Source organism: Fringilla coelebs (genome assembly GCF_963513975.1).
Source record: "Fringilla coelebs genome assembly, chromosome: 3".
Lineage (NCBI taxonomy): Eukaryota > Metazoa > Chordata > Aves > Passeriformes > Fringillidae > Fringilla > Fringilla coelebs.
Genome location: NC_140030.1, coordinates 105,024,151 through 105,046,556, shown reverse-complemented (window position 1 = coordinate 105,046,556; position 22,406 = coordinate 105,024,151). Strand labels below are relative to the sequence as shown.

General features: G+C 47.5%; 2 protein-coding genes across 3 annotated transcripts in view; both read left to right on the top strand.

Moving 5' to 3' along the window:
- ACSS1 (acyl-CoA synthetase short chain family member 1) overlaps window positions 1-13,246 on the top strand; it is a 35,214-nt gene extending 21,968 nt beyond the window's left edge. The window contains exons 9-15 of one of the 2 annotated variants that reach the window (XR_014616029.1): window positions 563-675; window positions 1,023-1,149; window positions 3,394-3,521; window positions 5,283-5,346; window positions 5,871-5,989; window positions 7,354-8,145; window positions 13,230-13,246. Coding sequence is in view for 1 of the 2 variants with exons in the window: in XM_084202414.1 (XP_084058540.1) it covers window positions 563-675; window positions 1,023-1,149; window positions 3,394-3,521; window positions 5,283-5,346; window positions 5,871-5,989; window positions 7,354-7,527 (725 nt within the window). In the remaining variant the exon portion in view is untranslated. Of the gene's footprint in view, window positions 1-562; window positions 676-1,022; window positions 1,150-3,393; window positions 3,522-5,282; window positions 5,347-5,870; window positions 5,990-7,353; window positions 10,790-13,229 lie in introns of those variants that run through there. The other variant, XM_084202414.1, reaches the window with a different exon arrangement.
- Window positions 13,247-14,414: 1,168 nt separating this feature from the next.
- LOC311151952 (uncharacterized protein) overlaps window positions 14,415-22,406 on the top strand; it is a gene marked incomplete at both ends in the record, with an annotated part of 33,927 nt that continues 25,935 nt past the window's right edge. The window contains 11 exons of the mRNA XM_084202664.1: window positions 14,415-14,443; window positions 14,534-14,636; window positions 15,660-15,706; window positions 17,714-17,769; window positions 17,967-18,044; window positions 18,959-19,170; window positions 20,098-20,180; window positions 20,271-20,373; window positions 20,987-21,111; window positions 21,396-21,442; window positions 21,854-22,062. Coding sequence (XP_084058790.1) covers window positions 14,415-14,443; window positions 14,534-14,636; window positions 15,660-15,706; window positions 17,714-17,769; window positions 17,967-18,044; window positions 18,959-19,170; window positions 20,098-20,180; window positions 20,271-20,373; window positions 20,987-21,111; window positions 21,396-21,442; window positions 21,854-22,062 — 1,092 coding nt within the window. The remainder of the gene's footprint in view (window positions 14,444-14,533; window positions 14,637-15,659; window positions 15,707-17,713; window positions 17,770-17,966; window positions 18,045-18,958; window positions 19,171-20,097; window positions 20,181-20,270; window positions 20,374-20,986; window positions 21,112-21,395; window positions 21,443-21,853; window positions 22,063-22,406) is intronic.

The following is a 22,406-nucleotide window of genomic DNA, read 5'->3' as shown; positions in this document are numbered from 1 at the left end:
CCATGTGGCAGAACATACCTTTATTTATAGAGCTGTATTTTTAAAAGCCTTACTCTCCTTTGTTTTTGTTTCTCTCTTGTGTTTCTGAATTAGATTTAGAATAGAAAAGACCTCATTAAGGTTGGAGTCTGATTTAATGTTCATCCCAGCAGGAATGCAAAAGGATGATTAAAAGGTTCAATTTTGACTAGAAAATAAGCTCAACCTGCCTGTAAGGGGTGGGTTAATCTCACCCTCTGTAATAACAGTAATTCAGACTCCTGAAGTGTTGTTCCTGCTAACCTTAGACAGCTGTAGAAACATGAGAGGGAGATAAATCCCCTGACATGCTTATGCTTACAAGTGTAAAATCACTTCTTGGAAGAAGTGGGGCTGCTGAGTGCTGCCCAAGCCTGTGCTGCTTTCAGATGTCTTTGCTTTTTGGTCCTGCAGAAGTTATTCCCAGTGGATCTTTCTTGCAAGGTGGCTTCACTGTTTTCTTCTTGACCTAAGAAGAGATGGAATTTGCTTTCACCCAGCAGTGGATGGACTACATATATTCTGTTTTTCATTTTTCTTCCAGAAACTGGTGGCATCTGCATTGCCCCACGGCCCTCAGAGGAGGAAGCCGAGATCATTCCAGCTATGGCCATGAGACCTTTCTTTGGGATTGTGCCTGTGCTCATGGATGAGAATGTGAGTTGGGGCTGTGCTGGGTGCCCAAATGAGAAGCTGGTGTGTGTTTCTGCTTTTGGATGGCAAAGGAACAGGATCCAGAAGGATGCTTGTTTCTCCTTAAAAATGGTGGAATAGATGAGCAATTTATATTTATATATTGAAACATATATATATATAGAGAGAGCATATCTCAGTTGTCCATACAGGTTTCTCAACATGGCATTGCAAGTGTCTAGAAGAGTTGTTTGCACTTATTTTCTCCACTTTTGACCTTCCACACGACTCTTGCTGGATCAATGACACAGAAGCTCTTTATTATTCCTCTTTTGTTCACCTGTTCATCCTTCCTGTGCTTGGACCTGCAGGGAGAGGTTATAGAGGGCAACGATGTGTCTGGTGCACTCTGCATTGCCCAGCCATGGCCTGGCATGGCCAGAACAATCCATGGAGATCACCAGCGCTTCATTGATGCCTATTTCAAAGCCTACCCAGGTAAGGAGAGTGCCAAGGGAAGGCAGTTTCACTGCACTGTAAGCACAATGAATATTTTCAGCATGAAATTATTGAATGTTGAATATTCAGCATGAATACTAAATATTTCTGTACCGTGGTGGCTTGGGGTGTGTGTCACAGGTTGCAAGCAGGCCCTGATGGTTTTAGGTAGTGTTGACCTTTCTAGCTGTCAAAAGGGATGTATTTTCTAGAAAACTTTAATGCCCAAGCTTTAAAGTCCAAGTACCTTTTCTCTGGAGCTTTGCATCTCACTTGGAAAAAGGCATATTGGATGGGAAATACCTCATGCATCACTGAATCTTAACCCTGTGATGCAACCTTCTTTTTTCAAATACGGTCTAGTTGTCTGGTAAGTAACTAGAAGTGTCAGGGAAACATTTTTTGTAGGACATTGGACAAGAAAACTGTCTTCACTCAGGAGAAAAAACTGAAAGGGATTTGAAAGCTGCAAGAATTACACAGGCAGTCTTGAAAATCGTACAAAATGGGCTGGATAATAAGAATGGGAAACTGGTACAAGAAACTGAATGACCCCATAGTCTCTTATTACTCACTACATTTGCATCTGATGTCTTGTTGGTATTTAGTTGATAGTTGTTTAATTGATCTGGAAGGGCAGAAAACATGACTGAAAGTCCATGAATAGGGCAGTAATGGGTCCTGGCAAGAACCACCTTCAGATTTCACAGCAGTAGCTGCCTGCTGCTTCTCAGATGTGCCACTGGAACAATTCAGATCCAAACGTGGGCTTGGTGACGAGCCAACACAATCTGTGTTACAGGATGTTCCTCAGTGACACTGGAGTTTCCAGGAAACCTTGGGCCTTTTCCAGTTTCCATCAAATGTTTTAGACCCTCCATGCTTATCATGAGGTGGTTTGGAATTTTTAGCTGATCTGATTAGCAATGTTTCTCCCACATTCACATGGTAGAGGGTGGCTGTTATCTGGGATCTGGATCTTCGTTAGCTGGGAGGGAAAATGGCTTTTCATCCATCCTAGTGTAAGGGATTAAAAAACCTGGCAGTGTTCCCATGTACAAAATGTAATAGAGCTGCTCTCTTTCAGCTGAACACCTGGAGTTTTCCACTGTGTGCTGCCAGCAGCAGTTCTGAGCTTGACCAGTAGCCTGTGGCATGATGGCAAATGGCATTTGAAGTGGTTTTGCCTTGGTGCTGTGTGTGCACCAAGAGGTGTGAACACACAGCTGCTGTGCAGATGAAGGCAGGCAAAGCCTGGAGAGATCAGAGAGCCCCTCCTGGTTCTGTAAATCCAGCTGAGCATGGCTGGGTTGTGTGGCTGGGCTTGGTTTTATTACAGGAACATCAACCACGGGTCGCTGCTGATTGCCTGCAGTGATTTGTCCATCTTGGCAGAGACCTGAGCTTCACCATCTTGGTGCTATTCAGGTGCTTATTAGGAGTCAGCACAGCTCAGGTAGAGCAGAGGAGGGCAGGGAAGGCAGAGGGAAGTGGGAAATGGTGGGGGACAGGTCCCACAGCTGTGAGCTTGGGAAGCACCCTGCCCTATGGCCATCCTACAGCATGGTCTGTCCTGCAGCACAGCCCAGCACTGGTCTGGGGGTCTCTGTGCTCCTGGCTGACCCCAGGATGTGTCAGAGAGTCTTTTCCCAGCCCGGCAGCCAAAGCAGGAGTCAGGATTCTTCTGTTCTGCTTCTCAAGATTGTTTATTTGCTGTTATCTATAACATTCTTTCTCTGACCCACCAAGGTCTGTCCAGCAGGTCAGGTTGTGGCACACCTCAGAGGCGGTGTTATCTTTTATACTAAAAACTACCTGTGCATTATTTACCATAACTTTCCAATACCTATCATCTATGTTAGACAGCGTGTTTCTACTCTAAACCAATCCAAAAGTGCCACCACCACCCAGAAGATGGAGGCTAGGAAGAAGGAGAAAAAAGGACAAGGCACGCCCAAATTCCTCCATCTTGGGACCCTGAGCCCCCCTTCTAAAACCCCCCAAATTCTATATTTTCACCCTGTGACAAACTATCATTCTACTTAAACTTTTGTGGCTAGTAATTCCTTGTATAAGGTCAGTAATATTTCCATGGGTCAAAATCAAAGGCACAGGGGTCTTGGGCTCTGTGCCAAGGTCTCTGAGCCCCCTGGCAGGGGCTCGAGCCATCCGGGGCAGCCAGAGGAATTTCCTGTGTCCTGACACACTGGCACACTTGCTGGTCTGCCTTGTGTCTTTCTGCAGGTTACTACTTCACAGGGGATGGTGCTTACAGGTGCCACAAAGGCTATTACCAGATCACAGGGCGCATGGATGATGTCATTAACATCAGTGGACACAGGCTGGGGACGGCAGAAATTGAAGATGCCATGGTAAGCTCCAAGCAGGTGGGGGTCCCTTGACAGAGCATGTCTGTGGGGTAGGGTGACCCTTTCGAAGCAGCTTTGTCTCTTGCCTTCAAACCCTGCGCCTGCACAGACATAGCTCGATGCACAATGAGCAGCAAAGGTGCAAGAGGAAGCAGCTCCCTCATTGAGGAGACCACAAATGAGCAAGTGAGGGGAGCCACACTGTGGGCAGTACCTGCAACTGAGCTGTCACAGCTGTGTTTCCTCCCAGTGATGCAGTTTTATTTTGGATGCTGGTGGACACTCCAGAAGTGTCTCTCCTATTTCTTCCTTCCCCTCTGCCTTGTGGTGGTGTTTTCAGGGGTCCCAGGACGAGGGAAGAGATGAGAATCTTGACTCCATGTTTCAGAAGGCTGATTTATTATTTTATGATATATATTATATTAAAAGAAAATTGTATACTAAAACTATACTAAAAGAATAGAAGAAAAGATTTCATCAGAAGGCTAGCAAAGGAAAGGAGGGAATGATAAAATCTTGTGGCTGACCAGAGAGTCTGAGACAGCTGGACTGTGATTGGCCATTAATTAAAAACAACCACATGAGACAATCAAAAACCTGTTGCATTCCACAGCAGCAGATAATCATTGTTTACATTTTGTTCCTGAGGCCTCTCAGCTTCTCAGGAGAAAAGATCCTAAAGAAAGGATTTTTGATAAAACATGTCTGTGACAATAATATCTGTGTCTTTCCTAAACCTGTGGTTCCTGCTTACCTGAACTAGCTTAGTATGCCTGAGAATTCAGCAATGTTAAACATAAACTAACACTGATTTATGTCAGCTGCAAAAATAGCCTGTCATTCTGAGAGAAAATAATATTATCTCTGGGAATTGAAAACAAAAAGTCCTCAGAGGGTTTGTATTTAAAACTTGACCCATATATTTATTTCTATATTATGTGCCTTTATTTCTGTATTAAGTGTGTACAAATGGCACTTAAATGTAACATCTGATGAACCTAAGCTGTGTTTGCATGGAGCACAGGATCCTACTTTATCCTCTGTGAGTAATTCTTTTGTCTGTGCAAGTTTCTGATCATAGCTATAGGCTCCACTTCCTCTCACAATCTATGTACGTGCATGCATGTGTAAAAGAAAATATATTTATGTGCCTAGATTGCTCTATGATGGTTACTTTCATATTTTAAGCTAATTTAAGATAACATAATCCATTCTTTGGTGTGGGATGCAGATGCATGGTTTCTTCTGGTCTGTGCACTTCTTATTGCAGAAGAATGTTAAATAAAACTCTGCAGTGCAACAGAAGTAGTCACTGATGTGTAGCATAGTAACAAAAATACATTTGGGTTAGGGAATGAGGAAATCTGATTCTTTCTGCCTTTTGGTGTGCTTTGAGCACCTATAAACACAAGTCCAGTGCGGGCTGTAATGCTGAAAACTTCACTTTTTACCTCTGCTGGCCCCAGTTCTCTGTAGCACTGAGCAGTGCAAGCCTGGCTTTGCTTGTGATTTGGCAATGGCCAGTTGCCATCTGGGACCACAGTCATGCACAAAGAAAGAGAAAGAGGGTTTCCAGCTGCTGCAAATTCAGCAGTGGGTAGTTATTTTTTATTCATAAAAGCAGGGCCAGCACAGAGTTACTCCCTGAGACGTGGCTTTGGCCATGGGCACCAGCTGACCCCACAGTAGGAGGTTGGCATCCAGCTTTCCTGTAGGGCTTGAAGCAGTTCTGATTTGTGTGTTTTTGCTTGACTTTTTGTGAAGGCTGATCACCCTGAGGTTCCTGAGACAGCTGTGGTTGGGTATCCACATAAGATCAAAGGAGAAGGTATGTGAAAAGCACTGTCCTGTCATGATATCTGCATATACTTCCCTTAAATTCAAGCCCTGCATGTTAGGAGTTGACTGGCACTGCAGCCCCAAGAGACCAAGATAGCCAGGAAAATAGCTGCATGTTCCTAACCTGGGTGTTACTCCCTAAACTGTTTTCATACATAGTGTTCATGTATATGGTGGATCTTCCTTTGATAGGATTGTGCTTAGAAATGTCCTTTGAACAGAATGGGAATGGCTGATTCACATTGGCCAGCCTCTGATCCCAGTAACACTTTGGTCATTTATGTTGGCTTGTCATTGTCACTGACATCAGTCACAGATGCCAAGAAAAGGCTGGGCCATCATTTGAGGGCTGCAGTATGACTTGCTTTTGTAAAAAAAAATGGTTTTCTTGTCAATCCCTAGATTCTGCATAGGAATGATGTGAAACCTTCCTTGGCATTCAAATGGGCATCCTTGGTCTTTCCAGACAGTATCTAATGTGATGTTTGTGGCTTCTGCTCACTTGTCTTCCAGGTGCCTTTGCTTTCATAGTGCTCAAGGAGCAGACAGCTCGTGCAGACCACATCAAAGAAGAGCTCAAAACCATAGTGGCTTCCAAGATAGCAAAGTATGCTGTGCCTGACCACATCTTGGTAAGTTGGAGACTGAAACTAGCAGGAACTGGAAATGGTCACATCAAGCAACCCTCACTGTCCTGCCTGCAGTGCTGCTGCTGTCCTGCTCTGGCAGGATAAAGAGGCAGGAAAACAGAACTGGCAAGAGGGATCCAGGGAGGGGGAGGGCAGGTGCAGTGGTCTGTCTGCATTGAGAGAGGCACTGAGAGGCAGTGACACTGCCCAGCTAGCTTGCAGTGATGATTAGCATCAACATCAGACCTCAAAGCACTGACTGTCAGCTGCACAACAGAGTCCTGTTGTGGCCCTGGAAGCCCTGATGAGCTCCATGCTCTGTCTCAAGCCTCCTCACCTTTCAGCAGCTCCCTTTATTTGTTAGGGGGAGAGTTCACAAAGCTGCCCCTTGGCTGTCCCCCAAGGTCTGCCTGCATCCATTTCTCTCATCTTGGAGGCAGTGACCAGATACTTCTTTGAGGGGCTCTGCTTTAGCCACATGCATGTTAGGTGGACACCAAGGCATAGGCAACAGTGGCTCCTTCAACTTGGAGCACCCCAGGATATCCTCAGTGGATTGGAGAAGCTTCCAGAACTTGCAGGTGTGCAAGGGAATGGCTCCATTTCCCTGTGTTTTGGGGTAGTCCTGCAGAGAAGTCCTCTTAACTCTTTCCTTGCATGCCAGTTAATGCTGTAGAACTTTGTAGCCTACTGGCCTGATTGTGCAGCAAAATGTGAGACCTGTTGGTGTCTCTGCTCAGTGTCTGAGAACTCTTCATCAGGCTCACATTTATGCTAAAGCCTTTGAATTTGCTGCTAAGTCCTTCCCAGGAGACATAGTCAAGACATTTAAGATTGTTCTGGTTATGAAGGAAGGTGTGTAGGCTGACAGATACCAGGCAGAGAGAAACATCAGCAGACAGGAGATATCCCTTGAGTAGGAGACTCTGCAGCTGATGTGCAGAATTGTGTTGTTTTATATTCCTGCTCTGTAAAGCTGAATATATATATATATATTTCTGTCTGTTCTGGTAATGTGTTGGGATTTGTGTCACCATTCGTGCCTAAGTTTTCATGTGGAATTAGATTTTAATAGTTAACAGCAAATTCAGGACTTGATTCCTAAGAGAGCTGTGCATCCTGCAGCACTCAGTCTGGACCTGGAAATGGGGAACAAAATCCACTTAAAATAAGAATAAAATGTATGGCTAGTGACACTCCTTTCCTTGGATGTTATCTTGTGTGCTCCGTGATCTATTTCCCAGGAGCCTGAAAGGAGCTGTGGCCACGAAATAGTGTGCCAGGCTTAGGATAGTCCAGCCAGATTTCCTTGTGGTTTCCAGCAGGACCCAAGTTCCATTAAAGGTTCATCCTTCCCTCCTTTGCAGGTGGTGAAGCGCCTCCCTAAAACCCGATCTGGGAAGATCATGAGAAGGCTGCTGAGGAAAGTAGTCACTGAGCAATCAAGCAACATGGGAGATGTCACCACACTTGATGATCCAAGTGTTGTCAAGGAGATACTGGATGCTTATCAGAAATACAAGGAGAAGAATTCCTTGTAACAGACAGCCCTGGAATTTCTCTCCTTTGGAAATGTGGAAGGTCTCAAATAACCAGGCAAACAACATTGTCCTCTCTTGGTGTTTTTTTTAAAGACTGTTTCCTTCTAGGGGAACAAGATTTTCCACTCCACAACATTTTTTGAGGTGGCACAGGGCTAGGAGCAGTCTGCAGTTTTCCACCATCAGTGAACTCCTTTTCCTTGTGCTCAGGGCTGCTGTAGAGCAGCTGCTAGTGGTCTCCATGAGCTATGCTGAAATTTAACATGAGCTAAAGCAAGATGCAGATGCTCTTTTTAATGTTCCTCTTTTTAATGTTACTGTACAGGGAAATGTTTTTTACATGATACTTCTTGCTGTTTTAAAAGAAGCCCTGAAAAACACTTCTTCAATGTTTTCCTTCAGCTTGGATATCTGAGTCTAAGCAGCTGTGGTGCCTTTTCAGCAATTTTGGGTATTCTAGTAAGTGTTTCATGCATTATTTACTGGGGACATGAGAAGGACATGGCCACTCTCCATTATAATTCTTCCTTGACTTTACCCATTATTCTAATATCTCTTTTGGCTTTCCTTGTATGGATTTGTTCCAGCCACCACATATCCTGGGACTTCCCAGAGAAGGTGAGTCTGTGACCCTCCATGTCCCACCTAGGTAACCCAGCACCAGCCCTTGCAGCTGCAAAAAGGAGCCACAAAGCCCCTCAGTGACTGGACTTCATATCCTCAGTGCACTGCTGCCATGCTGATTTACCAAAGAGTTAAGTGCCATGTGGGTACCCACAAACTGCACAGTCCTCTAAAAAAAAGTGCCTCTTGTCTTTTGGAAAGTGAAGCAGCATTCCAGACCAGCAACCTCAGAACAGCAGGGAAGATCAGCCTTTGTCATTCCTATGCTTTCAAAATTGCAACTAATGTAGTCAGTGTTTTATTTCTGGGTTCATTTTATCATGACCACATTCCAGTTGAAGTGCTCCTTACATCTGGGCTGCACAGAAGAATTTGCTAGTAGGGTTACTTATTCCTGAATTTAATTGGAGCAACACTGCTTTTTCCAGGGGACTGTGCACCAGAAGGATAATTTGTACACCTAACTGGAGGCAGGGAAGGCAGGAGGGAAATGGGCAGGTGATCTGTAGGACTGGGAAAGGTGTGGGGAGTTTTTTGGCCAGCAGAGATTCTGGTAGCACAATGGGAAGCAGGCTGCTTGAAGTATGATATGTTCTCAAAGACAGGTGTGGTGTCTTAGATCCCAGTGTTCCTCTGAGGACATCAGCTGCATTTGCTTTTTAAAAAAATTATTTTAAATGTCTCTAGGGACTGATTAACACAGTAAGGAATACCATGCTTTGTTAAATATCCCATCCTTCTGTCTGAAATGCAGTATACATAAGGTAAGTAGACATCCTGTGGACTTCCTGGGAAGTTGAAGATCAGAAGGTTTGAAGGTTTGACAGGATATTAATATTTTAGGAGATAGACAGTACTTTATTGCCATTGCAATGGAAAAAAACCCAACCTGCTTCCTTAGGTAATTTTCAAGTGGGAAGCAGACAAGAGTTAATGTTTTTGACAGAAAAAGTGCACTCACTTGTTTAAACAAGTTGTCTCCACACAGCCTGAAATGACAGTGTGGAGGAAGAATAATTACTTTTGAACAAGATTATACACTTTTCATTTAATCAAGAAATCATTTCTTACATCATGGACATAGAATTTCCTTGTCTTGTTAACCTGAAATTTCCGTGTGTGTTGTACCAGTGGTCACAGACCCGTGGTTTAATTCATCTGAACTGTCTCACAAACACTGTCTGTGTGAGCAGCAATGTGCTTTGGTGCATTGGGACATTTGGCATCCAATTCCTCTGCTCAGGGAAAATGAGAGATGGGTGCACCTCCTCACCTGCATCCCTTTTGGCTCAGCTTGCATGGGCTTAGGGACCATGGCTGCCAGGGAGGTTCCAGGCTAACCAGGAAGCTGCAGAAGCACAGTGAATTCACAGCTGGCACAGCTGTGGTGCAGATGGAAAGCTGTGGATGCCCCATCCCTGAAAATGTTGAAGGCCAGGTTGGATGGGGCTGTGAGCAGTCTATTCCAGTGGAAGGTGTCCCTGCCCATGGCAGGGGGGTTTAACTAGATGATCCTTGAGGTTCTTTCCATACAAACCTCATTTCCACAGCTGAGCTGTGGTGCTTGGGATGCCCATCTGCTCAGGGGCCTGCTTGGGGTATTCCAAGAGAGCAGGTGGTGCTGCTGTGCTGCCCACATGGTGTTCTGCAGTGGACACAGCTTGTGCTGGGCAGCCTCAGTCTCTTGGTAAAACTGCACTTCTGCCAGTGTCCTAGCATTGGCTCTGGGAGCTGACAGCCTGTGCCCAGCCCTTGCAGTGGCACCCTGAGTCTGGTAAAAACACAGCTAGGCAGGGCTTGGAAAGAGCACTTCTTATGAAAAGAAGGATACTGTGCTTTACTGAGTAGGCTACTCATAGAAAGCTTTAAATTGAAATGAAAATTTTACGTTTTCCTTCCAGAGTTTAAAGTTTCTATCCAGAGAAGTCCCCATTTCTTCTTTCTACCCACTATGTCTGCTAGCTGCAGCAGTTTCCTCTTCACTGCAAACTTGAGCTGAGCTTTGTATTTTCATCAACAACCAGCACTGGTGTGTGGTGACAGTGCTTTCTACTTCAAATGCAGCAGGCTTGTGGCTCAGGGAGGGATTCAGCCCACAGAATTGGCACTGGTTTCCTCAGTGCCTGAATGCCAGGAAGGAGGAAGTTTCTGAAGTACCCCAGGCCTGCAAGGCTCTTAAGACAAGCTGATCTTCACCAATGAGTGGTCAGGTATCAGTGGGATCGTGGGACAAACTTGGGGGCAATTGCTTCATTTAGAAAAGCAGAGTTGTTGAATTTTTCTAAACCTTCGTGTGTTCATGACTGATGTATGGGTTGTTTGTCAGACTGCCTTTGTATCTTCATTAAAAGAGATCCAAAGTCAATTTTACCTGTTGCCATTTATTGCAAAGGGCCAGTGTGCTTTTTTTTCCCCACTCAGTTTGCCAAGACCTGGTCATGGTGCTTTTCCCCCCAGGTGGAGACAAAGACCATGATTTTTCCAAGTCTATAAAGGGAAAGCTCCATCTGTCTAGAAGTATGTTTTGTACAGTCTAATGTTAAGCCTTTCATTGGATTTTGTTTACTTGTAATCATGCTTTAAGCACATTTCTTGTCCTTTACCAAAACCAGTGTCTTCATTGATCTCTGTATTCATATTTTCAATAAAGGAAATAGGTGTGATGTTCTGGCTTTCCATTGTAGGTGTCAGACCTGTCCTCTCAAGGGTCTGGGAGTTTTCTCAGTTCTCTGAAATTTCAAAGAAAGGCAAAGGAGTTTGAGATCAGCATGAATTGTGATCCAAATTGCTGTTTTGCTTTGTTCCTTTTCTCTAAGCAGTAGCTCAGAGGAAATGAGTTAATGCCAGAAAACTGCCACTGCAAAAAAGAGTAAAGTTGAAGAACGTTTGGATGTCAATAAGCTGTATGTCTCCTATAAATCCTGAGATCCCACTGCTTTGCACTTTTTCCTGTGTAATGCAAACAGAGAATAAGGAGTGGGAATATTTAACTACCATTAGTTGATATGGATAGTTCAGTCACTTGCTTTGTGCACACCCTGCACAAGTAGAAAGGAGTGCAAGCAGGGTGTGTGTGGGCAACATGAGAGACAGCATTGTGTAGAAAGTGTATAGCTATTCCAGAGACAAGCAGATGAGAAGGAATTTCTTTCCAGGTGCCTTGGATCATTTGTAAGTGACACAAAACACATCCTCTGCAGGGTGTCTTGTTCCTTAAGGAGTGAGGAAGACTGAGTTTCACCGTCTGCCTACCCCGTGGATGAAACAATAGGTGTAATGAGGGGATGAACACCATTAGCCTTCTATCTCCAGCAGCTGCTTTTGAAAAGGTTCCAGTGCCACTTGTAGCCCTCTGGCAAGTCACAGAAAGATATAGACAGGAAAGCAGGTGTCCATCTCCTCATTTGTCTCTCAGTGCAACCCAGAACTGAGTGGGAATTACAGGAATAAAGGTCGTGAAAAGTAGCTCTGGAGAGGGTCTACATCCTAGACAGTGTGAAAGCCTCAGGCCTGGCCAGGCTGGGCTTAGGGCTGGCTGCCCTTTGGAAGGGAATGGAAGGGGATGGAGTTGGGCTGGGGTTTGGCAGCCATGGGAACGAGAGAACCATGGCCAGCGTGTCACAAAGGGGCAGCCCCAGGCTGGGCTGCTGAAGGTTGTGCCTGACACGGCCACAGCGGCAGCAGACGCGTCTGGCTCTGCCTCTCTGTGCCGAGCGCTGGCAACTGGAGTCACCCGGCCTTGTTCTGAGGCTGGGCACCGAGCTCCCGTCACTGTCAGCTCCCAGAGCGATCCCAGATTCAAACCCGGACACTTCTGCCTGGCAGAAGCACGGGTGCGAAGATGGATTTCACTAGAAAAGGAAAGGTCACGGAAGGGAAAGGTGAGGATAGAAGGGAGCTGAAAGGCTGGAGCCAAACAGAAAATAATCCCACCAGATTTCAGGGAAAACTGGTCCATGGTGGTGAGTGCTGGCTCTGTGTCAGAGTAGGTGGCTGACAGCTGCAGATGATCCTGCAAGGACACCCATGGCATCACACAGTGTCTCATTAGTTTATGGTGCTTTCACCTTTCTGACAGTGGCCAAAGGACTCATACTGTCAGCCAGGACAGGGACTGTGGCCACAGCTGACCCCAAACTGGACATGGTCATGAGATGCAAGTCCTGTTGCTTTCTCTGCCATCGATGTTGGGTCCCATTACAGATAAATTTCCCGTTCTTCCTCTGTTTGCTGATCGGGTCCAACACTGAGGATGGTGTGATGGTGCTACAGAAACACCAATAAAACCTGTCTGGTGGCTGAGAGGTCTTGGTGGCTTGCAGAGCTAGCAGTCACAGCTGTGTGGGTTTTTCCTGTGGATTCACAGAAGGCCAGCCTCAAGAAGGAATCTTTGTTCCCCTCTTACCGTTTCAGCCGTCTATCATTCCCTTCAGACTTGCTACATCATTTCTGTTCATTGTAATTATACAGAGGGTAGTTCCAGAAAAAATAAACCCAAAGGCATTGTCTCAAAAATTAAAAAAACCTTGAGTGTCTCACCCATTAGATGTGCTGATAATAAAGGTGGAAGTTCACTGAACCCACTTCTTCCTTGTGAGCATGGCTCAGCCTCACACAGAGGTAAGGAGGGAGCTGGGCCACTCTCTGTTGGGAGGAAGGTTCTTGTGGCAGCCCAGAGAGGCTGTGCACATTGCCAGGGAACAGTGGTGCCCTGCATGTGCCCCCTGCAAGGAGCTGTGCTGCTGCCAGTGCCCCATGGAGCTGTAGGGCTGCTGAGCTGTGGGGCAGGGAGAGGAGCAGGAGGCTGCATGTGCAGCTGAGCCATTCCTGGAGAGCACAGGGCTCTGGGCTCCCTGCTGTCCCAGGGCAGCCCAGAGGCCAGGCTGTTCCTGTGCTAGCTCTGGGGAAGTGGGGCAGGATTTTCCCCCTGGTCTGCCTCAAGTGTCTGCCAGCAGGAGCATGTTTCCCTGTGCAGCAGTTAGGAAGTTTCCAGGAAATGTGTCCCATGAAATACGGAGCTTCAGATACTTGAGGTTTGCATTGCAGGTTCTGATACATTTTGTGTCTCCACTTTGCAGGCCTGACTGGCTACCCTCTTGCCAAGAGGTTTCATCGGACGACTCCTTCCCTGCTCCTTCCATCCAAGCCGTTGCTGCCCATCCCCAAGATCTCTGCTTCTCCCAAGGCGAGCAGGCTGTTCCATGGAGAGCCAGAGACTGGGAAACCTGGCAGCGGCTGGGGTGAGGAGAGCAGAAAGAAACAGATCATTCCAGAGGAAAAAGAATTTAAGGTAAGGAGAACAAGCCAAGTCCAGTATCGTAAATTTTCAGTTTGTGTCCTGTTGGCAGAGCTGTGAGACCTTTTCCTGACAGGAACAGACCCTTGCAGTGAACTTTGAACAGGTCCTGATTTGGCTCTTTAGCTGGGCCAGAAATGATGGCATACTAAGGATGGGTGTGCATCTGCCCCTGCTGCCTCCAGCCCCATTCCTGGCCATGGCATGGGGGCCCTGGAGCAGCTTGGGCAGGCAGAGAGCTTGCAGAGAGCAGCAGGGCAGGGAGCTCTGCTGAACTTCCTAAATGGCAGAGAGCCTGAGATGATGGATGTGTGGGAGCTGGAGAGCAGCGAGCATGGCGAGAGCTCAGCAGCATCTGGGCTCCAAGGCTGCTGGGGAACTGTAGGAGGGAAGGGCAGCAGCAGAAGGAATGAGGGGCTGGAGAAAAGCAGGTTTGGACATGCTGCAGAATGGCTTTGTGGGGCCATGGCTGGAGATCAGCACTGGCTGTGAGGCACCTTAGGGGCAGGGAGAGAAGAGTGATCTAAACCCACTGCCATGCCATCCAAAAGGCCAGTGGGGGCAGTGGCACCCCAAAACATCTTGGTGTCAATGCCAGCTGGGAATGCAGCCACACTTGCAGAGAAGAGAGCATGAGGGGAGAGGTGTCAAATGTGTAACATGGTCTCTCTTTCATGAGTTCCCTTTGCATTCCCCATTCTGTGCCAATCTGCTCCATCATTTTGACTTGTTTATTCTTGGCAGTTCCCTGTGGAGTGCTTATCTAAATGACTTGAGGTAGCAATGTTGGCAATGCTGGGTGGTTCATCTGAGCACTGTGTTCTACTCTTTCCAGGCTTCCTTGCCACATGCCACTGGTGGGGAAATGAAGAAGGCGTCACTGAGACTGCCTTTGATCCCCCCAATTCCCAAGGCAGGAAGTCTCCCTGTTGACAGCGCTGCTGGGTCCTTGTGCACCTCTCCCGAGATGGATTTGCAGGAGTCCCCGGAGATGAGGTAAGCCAAGGTGTCTGCTGCTCCAGTGTGCTGTTCACCTCACTCTTCCCATCTCCTGTGGTGATTTCCCACAATCTCCCATATATTTAGGCAAGCCTCTGCATATTCACCATTTGGCCCATCCAATGTCAAACCCATCAGCAATGACCCAAGAGCAGAGGTGGTGGTGGGGAAGAGAAGGCAGGGCTTCAAAGTACCTTCAGAAGGGTCCTCTGTTGGACTTGGCCATTGATTCCTTCTGTAATTGTTGTGGGGTCATGTGGGAACTGTTCTGCATGTGTCTGGATCCTGCAGAACTTTGAATGCTGTGATCCTTGACTGTTAAATTCTTCCGCCAGGAGAATATGCATGGGCAAATATTGGCTACAGGAGAGGTGTCTGCAAATTCAGGTGCTGCTTCTGTAAACATCAGGTGTAATTTCTCTGTGCCTGGGCCTCCACTGTGAAATGAGATCCCTGATAATTTTGGGATACAGATTCACAGTCTGATCAATGTTTAATGTTTAGATCAGGGCATAAGATGAAAGAGGGCAAGGTGCTAGAGAAGAGTTACTGGACTATAGCCGATGGAAAGATATTGGCTTGGATATGTGTGAGAAAATGTAGCTGTGAAGCTTATCCCAGTGGTAACCATAAAGTGGGAGTCACAGAAGTTTCATTCCAATTGAAAATCTTGGGTAGGGCTCTGAAGTGCAAAGTGAATAGTCTTCCCCTAGCAGCTGAGTTGGAAAAAGCCATTTTGTTCTGGAAAGAGCCAGGAGGTGTAATTTCATTCTCAGGGGGCAGCAGTGCTCTGACCACATGTAGCACGAGGCTGTCACCAGTGCAAGGCACGGGCAGGCAAAGTCAAGCTTGGGCAGCAGAACAAAAGTGGCTGCCCTCCATGCAGACTCGTGTCTCAGCCCAGCAGCTCTTGCTGCTTCAGAGAGGCTGTAGGAGCCACTTGGCTCCAAAAGGAGAGACAGCAGCATTGGGGAGTTCTGAGGCAAGTTGTAGAATGACTGCTGCATTTCAGCCAGAGCTTGGCAGGTTCTGTGTGGCTCCAGAAAGCTTAGGGACAATTAATCAGCTTTGCACCCTCTTGGGTTTATGTGTTGCATTTCCTGCTTCATAGAAGTGACCATTCTAAGTAGTTTTGCCTCCTTTCATGGTCCACCCATTCCTTCGCTTCTCTTTTTGCCTCTTCATATATTCTTTTGTCCTCCATTTTCTCCAGGCTAAGATCCAGCAGCAGAAGACAAGAGAAGTCCATGGAACATGCAGGTAGGTAGAGGGCAGGTCTGTCTTAAAATGATGTTTGGAATCTTGACTCAGAGGTGATATTTGGAAAGCTTGGTTAAAACCCATTTTTTAAAAATTTCTTAAAATTAATTTCAATTCCTTGACGGGCTCAGTGGACTCTCCCAGATCCTAGTCAATGGGAGTGTGCTCTGGTGGTGCAATGAAAATTCCTGCAGTGTAAAATGTTCAGTGGCAGGAGCTGGAGTGGTACCTTGGGGTCCTGGAGATGCAGTGCTGAAAAAGAGATATCCCTCTCCATCCTGCACATGCCTTTTATTTCCCTGCAGCCTTTCTAGTGTCAAAATGAGAATAGAAGAGGAAGGCATTTAGCAGGAAATGAGAGATGTTCCCACTCCTTTTCTCCTGCTTTTGAAGGACAAAATCTTTCCTTGGGGCTGTTTCTGAGCTGAACCCTCTGAGATGTGAAGGAGATTCATGGACATTGCCTGGTTTGACACTAGGAGAAATAGGGAAACTTCCTATGACAGAAAGTCCTTTTGAATTTCCCAATGAAGGAGAGGCAGACACTTTCAAATGGATGCAGCCTGGGCAGGGTGTCAGTTTGTCATCCTCTGACAGCACAAGCCCAAATCCACCTATGGCAGGTTCACAATGACAAATCTCTTCCCTGGCTGTCCCTGCCTGTGTCAGGGTTGCAGGCTGAGGCTGGGGCAGGAGATGCCTTCTGCCTTGTCCCTGTCCCTGCCTTGGCTGGTCCCTGACAAGTGGAATTGTGCCAGACAAAATGCTGTGTCTGGTGCATCTGGGTCAGGCAATGCTTACAAGTTGGAAGCCCCATTGACACTGTTGTTGTTCCTTTGGTATCTCTGGGTGTAAAATGATAGGAGAGATGAGAGTTGAGGAAATAATTCTGCTGATGCAGGAAAAGGGATCAGATCCCCTGGTTCCTTGGCTTAGGGTTAGTTCTGCCAAATCCTGGATAAGGCCCCTTTGGAATGACTCCACTGCTGATCTGCAGCTGGAATGTTTAATGCAGCTAGGGAGAAGTACTGGTCATTGAAGAAGTTGAATTTTTTTCTGGATTAATTCTGGACTAGGAATGACCTATGTCATTAATCCATAACTCTCTCTCTTTTCTTACTGAGCGGAACATCTCACTGAGGGAAAAAAATCAGTTTTGAGACAGGTATTCCTCTCATAGTGCTTCGTTGCCCCATTATTTTATCCTCTGTGAAGCCATGTAAAGAATTAGTTCTAGTTCTAACAACTCTCTCATGCCGTATTTCAGAATGACCAGCCATCAGCTATTTCCATTAAGCACATTTTGAATTGTCAGTATCAGCTAAGATGAGAAATGTTTTGATGCAGATCATGTATACGTTAGTTTAGGTGTCTCTGCAATAAAGAAAGCAGGAAATAAACCCCTGGAACAATGAAATACAGCAAGAGAGGAATGTTTGGATGCTCAGTGAGCCTGCAGCTCTTGGCCAACTGAATTCTGGGGTCATCTGCTGGGGAGTGCAAAGCTTCTTTTACTTCCACCGCACAGAGCCATTGTTTGTGTCCCACAATTTTGTTTGATGTGAAGAGAATGAAACAAAATCCCACACAAACAAGCTGCAATCCAGGACTGAGTGGGAATTACAGGAATAAAGGTCATGAAAAGTAGCTCTGGAGAGGGTCTGCATCCTAGACAGTGTGAAACCCTCAGGCCTGGCCTGGTTGGGCTTAGGGCTGGCTGCCCTTGGGAAGGGAATGGAAGGGGATGGAGTTGGGCTGGGGTTTTGCAGCCATGGGAACGAGAGAACCATGGCCAGCGTGTCACAAAGGGGCAGCCCCAGGCTGGGCTGCTGAAGGTTGTGCCTGACACGGCCACAGCGGCAGCAGACGCGTCTGGCTCTGCCTCTCTGTGCCGAGCGCTGGCAACTGGAGTCACCCGGCCTTGTTCTGAGGCTGGGCACCGAGCTCCCGTCACTGTCAGCTCCCAGAGCGATCCCAGATTCAAACCCGGACACTTCTGCCTGGCAGAAGCACGGGTGAGAAGATGGATTTTACCAGAAAAGGAAAGGTCACGGAAGGGAAAGGTGAGGATAGAAGGGAACTAAAAGGCTGGAGCCAAACAGAAAAAAATTCCCCCAGATTTCAGGGAAAACTGGTCCATGGTGGTGAGTGCTGGCTCTGTGTCAGAGTAGGTGGCTGACAGCTGCAGATGATCCTGCAAGGACACCCATGGCATCTCACAGTGTCTCATTAGTTTATGGTGCTTTCACCTTTTTGACAGTGGCCAAAGGACTGATAGTGTCAGCCAGGACAGGGACTGTGGCCACAGCTGACCCCAAACTGGACATGGTCATGAGATGCAAGTCCTGTTGCTTTCTCTGCCATCGATGTTGGGTCCCATTACAGATAAATTTCCCGTTCTTCCTCTGTTTGCTGATCGGGTCCAACACTGAGGATGGTGTGATGGTGCTACAGACACACCAATAAGGCCTGCCTGGTGGCTGAGAGGTCTTTGTGGCTTGCAGAGCTAGCAGTCACAGCTGTGTGGGTTTTTCCTGTGGATTCACAGAAGGCCAGCCTCAAGAAGGAATCTTTGTTCCCCTCTTACTGTTTCAGCCGTCTATCATTCCCTTCAGACTTGCTACCTCATTTCTGTTCATTGTAATTAAACAGAGGGTAGTTCCAGAAAAAATAAACCCAACGGCATTGTCTCAAAAATTAAAAAAACCTTGAGTGTCTCACCCATTAGATGTGCTGATAATAAAGGTGGGAGTTCACTGAACCCACTTCTTCCTTGTGAGCATGGCTCAGCCTCACACAGAGGTGAGGTTGGATCTGAGCTGCTCTCTGTTTGGGAGGAAGGGTCTTGTGGCAGCCCAGAGAGGCTGTGCACATTGCCAGGGAACAGTGGTGCCCTGCATGTGCCCCCTGCAAGGAGCTGTGCTGCTGCCAGTGCCCCATGGAGCTGTAGGGCTGCTGAGCTGTGGGGCAGGGAGAGGAGCAGGAGGCTGCATGTGCAGCTGAGCCACTCCTGGAGAGCACAGGGCTCTGGGCTCCCTGCTGTCCCAGGGCAGCCCAGAGGCCAGGCTGTTCCTGTGCTAGCTCTGGGGAAGTGGGGCAGGGTTTTCCCCCTGGCCTGCTTCAAGTGTCTGCCAGCAGGAGCATGTTTCCCTGTGCAGCAGTTAGGAAGTTTCCAGGAAATGTGTCCCATGAAATACGGAGCTTTAGGTTTGCATTGCAGGCTCTGATACATTTTGTGTCTCCACTTTGCAGGCCTGACTGGCTACCCTCTTGCCAAGAGGTTTCATCGGACGACTCCTTCCCTGCTCCTTCCATCCAAGCCATTGCTGCCCATCCCCAAGATCTCTGCTTCTCCCAAGGCGAGCAGGCTGTTCCATGGAGAGCCAGAGACTGGGAAACCTGGCAGCGGCTGGGGTGAGGAGAGCAGAAAGAAACAGATCATTCCAGAGGAAAAAGAATTTAAGGTGAGGAGAACAAGCCAAGTCCAGTATCATAAATTTTCAGTTTGTGTCCTGTTGGCAGAGCTGTGAGGCCCTATCCCAGACAGGAACTGACCCTTGCAGTGAACTTTGAACAGGTCCTGATTTGGGTCTTTAGCTGGGCCAGACATGATGGCATACTAAGGATGGGTGTGCATCTGCCCCTGCTGCCTCCAGCCCCATTCCTGGCCATGGCATGGGGGCCCTGGAGCAGCTTGGGCAGGCAGAGAGCTTGCAGAGAGCAGCAGGGCAGGGAGCTCTGCTGAACTTCCTAAATGGCAGAGAGCCTGAGATGATGGATGTGTGGGAGCTGGAGAGCAGCGAGCATGGCGAGAGCTCAGCAGCATCTGGGCTCCAAGGCTGCTGGGGAACTGTAGGATGGAAGGGCAGCAGCAGAAGGAATGAGGGGCTGGAGAAAAGCAGGTTTGGACATGCTGCAGAATGGCTTTGTGGGGCCATGGCTGGAGATCAGCACTGGCTGTGAGGCACCTTAGGGGCAGGGAGAGAAGAGTGATCTGAACCCACTGCCATGCCATCCAAAAGGCCAGTGGGGGCAGTGGCACCCCAGAACATCTTGGTGTCAATGCCAGCTGGGAATGCAGCCACACTTGCAGAGAAGAGAGCATGAGGGGAGAGGTGTCAAATGTGTAACATGGTCTCTCTTTCATGAGTTCCCTTTGCATTCCCCATTCTGTGCCAATCTGCTCCATCATTTTGCATTTTGACTTGTTTATTCCTGACAGTTCCCTGTGGAGTGCTTATCTAAATGACTTGAGGTAGCATTGTTGGCAATGCTGGGTGGTTCATCTGAGCACTGTGTTCTACTCTTTCCAGGCTTCCTTGCCACATGCCACTGGTGGGGAAATGAAGAAGGCGTCACTGAGACTGCCTTTGATCCCCCCAATTCCCAAGGCAGGAAGTCTCCCTGTTGACAGCGCTGCTGGGTCCTTGTGCACCTCTCCCGAGATGGATTTGCAGGAGACCCCGGAGATGAGGTAAGCCAAGGTGTCTGCTGCTCCAGTGTGCTGTTCACCTCACTCTTCCCATCTCCTGTGGTGATTTCCCACAATCTCCCATATATTTAGGCAAGCCTCTGCATATTCACCATTTGGCCCATCCAATGTCAAACCCATCAGCAATGACCCAAGAGCAGAGGTGGTGGTGGGGAAGAGAAGGCAGGGCTTCAAAGTACCTTCAGAAGGGTCCTCTGTTGGACTTGGCCATTGATTCCTTCTGTAATTGTTGTGGGGTCATGTGGGAACTGTTCTGCATGTGTCTGGATCCTGCAGAACTTTGAATGCTGTGATCCTTGACTGTTAAATTCTTCCGCCAGGAGAATATGCATGGGCAAATATTGGCTACAGGAGAGGTGTCTGCAAATTCAGGTGCTGCTTCTGTAAACATCAGGTGTAATTTCTCTGTGCCTGGGCCTCCACTGTGAAATGAGATCCCTGATAATTTTGGGATACAGATTCACAGTCTGATCAATGTTTAATGTTTAGATCAGGGCATAAGATGAAAGAGGGCAAGGTGCTAGAGAAGAGTTACTGGACTATAGCTGATGGAAAGATATTGGCTTGGATATGTGTGAGAAAATGTTGCTGGGAAGCTTATCCGAGTGGTAACCTTAAAGTGGGAGTCACAGAAGTTTCATTCCAATTGAAAATCTTTGGTAGGGCTTTGAAGTGCAAAGTGAACAGTCTTCCCTAGCAGCTGAGTTGGAAAAAGCCATTTTGTTCTGGAAAGAGCCAGGAGGTGTAATTTCATTCTCAGGGGGCAGCAGTGCTCTGACCACATGTAGCACGAGGCTGTCACCAGTGCAAGGCACGGGCAGGCAAAGTCAAGCTTGGGCAGCAGAACAAAAGTGGCTGCCCTCCATGCAGACTCGTGTCTCAGCCCAGCAGCTCTTGCTGCTTCAGAGAGGCTGTAGGAGCCACTTGGCTCCAAAAGGAGAGACAGCAGCATTGGGGAGTTCTGAGGCAAGTTGTAGAATGACTGCTGCATTTCAGCCAGAGCTTGGCAGGTTCTGTGTGGCTCCAGAAAGCTTAGGGACAATTAATCAGCTTTGCACCCTCTTGGGTTTATGTGTTGCATTTCCTGCTTCATAGAAGTGACCATTCTAAGTAGTTTTGCCTCCTTTCATGGTCCACCCATTCCTTCGCTTCTCTTTTTGCCTCCTCATATATTCTTTTGTCCTCCATTTTCTCCAGGCTAAGATCCAGCAGCAGAAGACAAGAGAAGTCCATGGAACATGCAGGTAGGTAGAGGGCAGGTCTGTCTTAAAATGATCTTTGGAATCTTGACTCAGAGGTGATATTTGGAAAGCTTGGTTAGAACCCATTCTTTTAAAAATTTCTTAAAATTCATTTCAATTCCTTGAAGGGCTCAGTGGACTCTCCCAGAGGCTGTCTCTGGGATTGTTCTCTGGTGGTGCAGTGACAATTCCTGCAGTGTGAAATGTCCAGAGGCCAGGCTGTTCCTGTGCTAGCTCTGGGGAAGTGGGGCAGGGTTTTCCCCCTGGCCTGCCTCAAGTGTCTGCACCCAGGAGCATGTTTCCCTGTGCAGCAGTTAGGAAGTTTCCAGGAAATGTCCCCCATGCAATATGCAGTTTCAGATGCTTTAGATTTACTTTGTGGAGTCTCTTATATTTTGTGCCTTCACTTTGCAGGCCTGACTGACTACATCATGTTTAAGAGTCTTCCCCGGACACGTCCCTTTTCACTCCTTCCCTACAAGCCATTGCCTCCCATCCAGGAGAGCTCTATTCCCATCGAGCCAAGTGGGATGCATGATGGAGAGAATGGGAAATCTGGCACTGGCGACAATGATATCAGAAGAAGCAACCAGGAGCAGAGTGAAGAGGGAAAAGGACATAAGGTAAGGAGACCAAGCTAGGTCCAGTATGGTAGATTTTCACTTTATGTGCTGTAGGCAGAGCTTAGAGACCTTTTCCTGAGCTGTGAGCCCAGGGAAGCAGCTGAGCCAAGGAAGAGCTCAGCTGGACACCGTGCTTCAGGCTGTCTTTGCAATGGGTGTGTAGTGCAGACTTCATGTCCTCAGCATATATCAATAACAGGAAAGGTCTTTGAATGGTTCCTGGGCTCTGTTGTGGCTTCCTCCTCTGTCTCATGGCTGAGCAAACACCAACAAAGCAGTCAGAGCAGCTAAAGTTGTCCAATCTGGAAAAGCAATCCTTCTCCATTTACTAACCTCTTGGTATC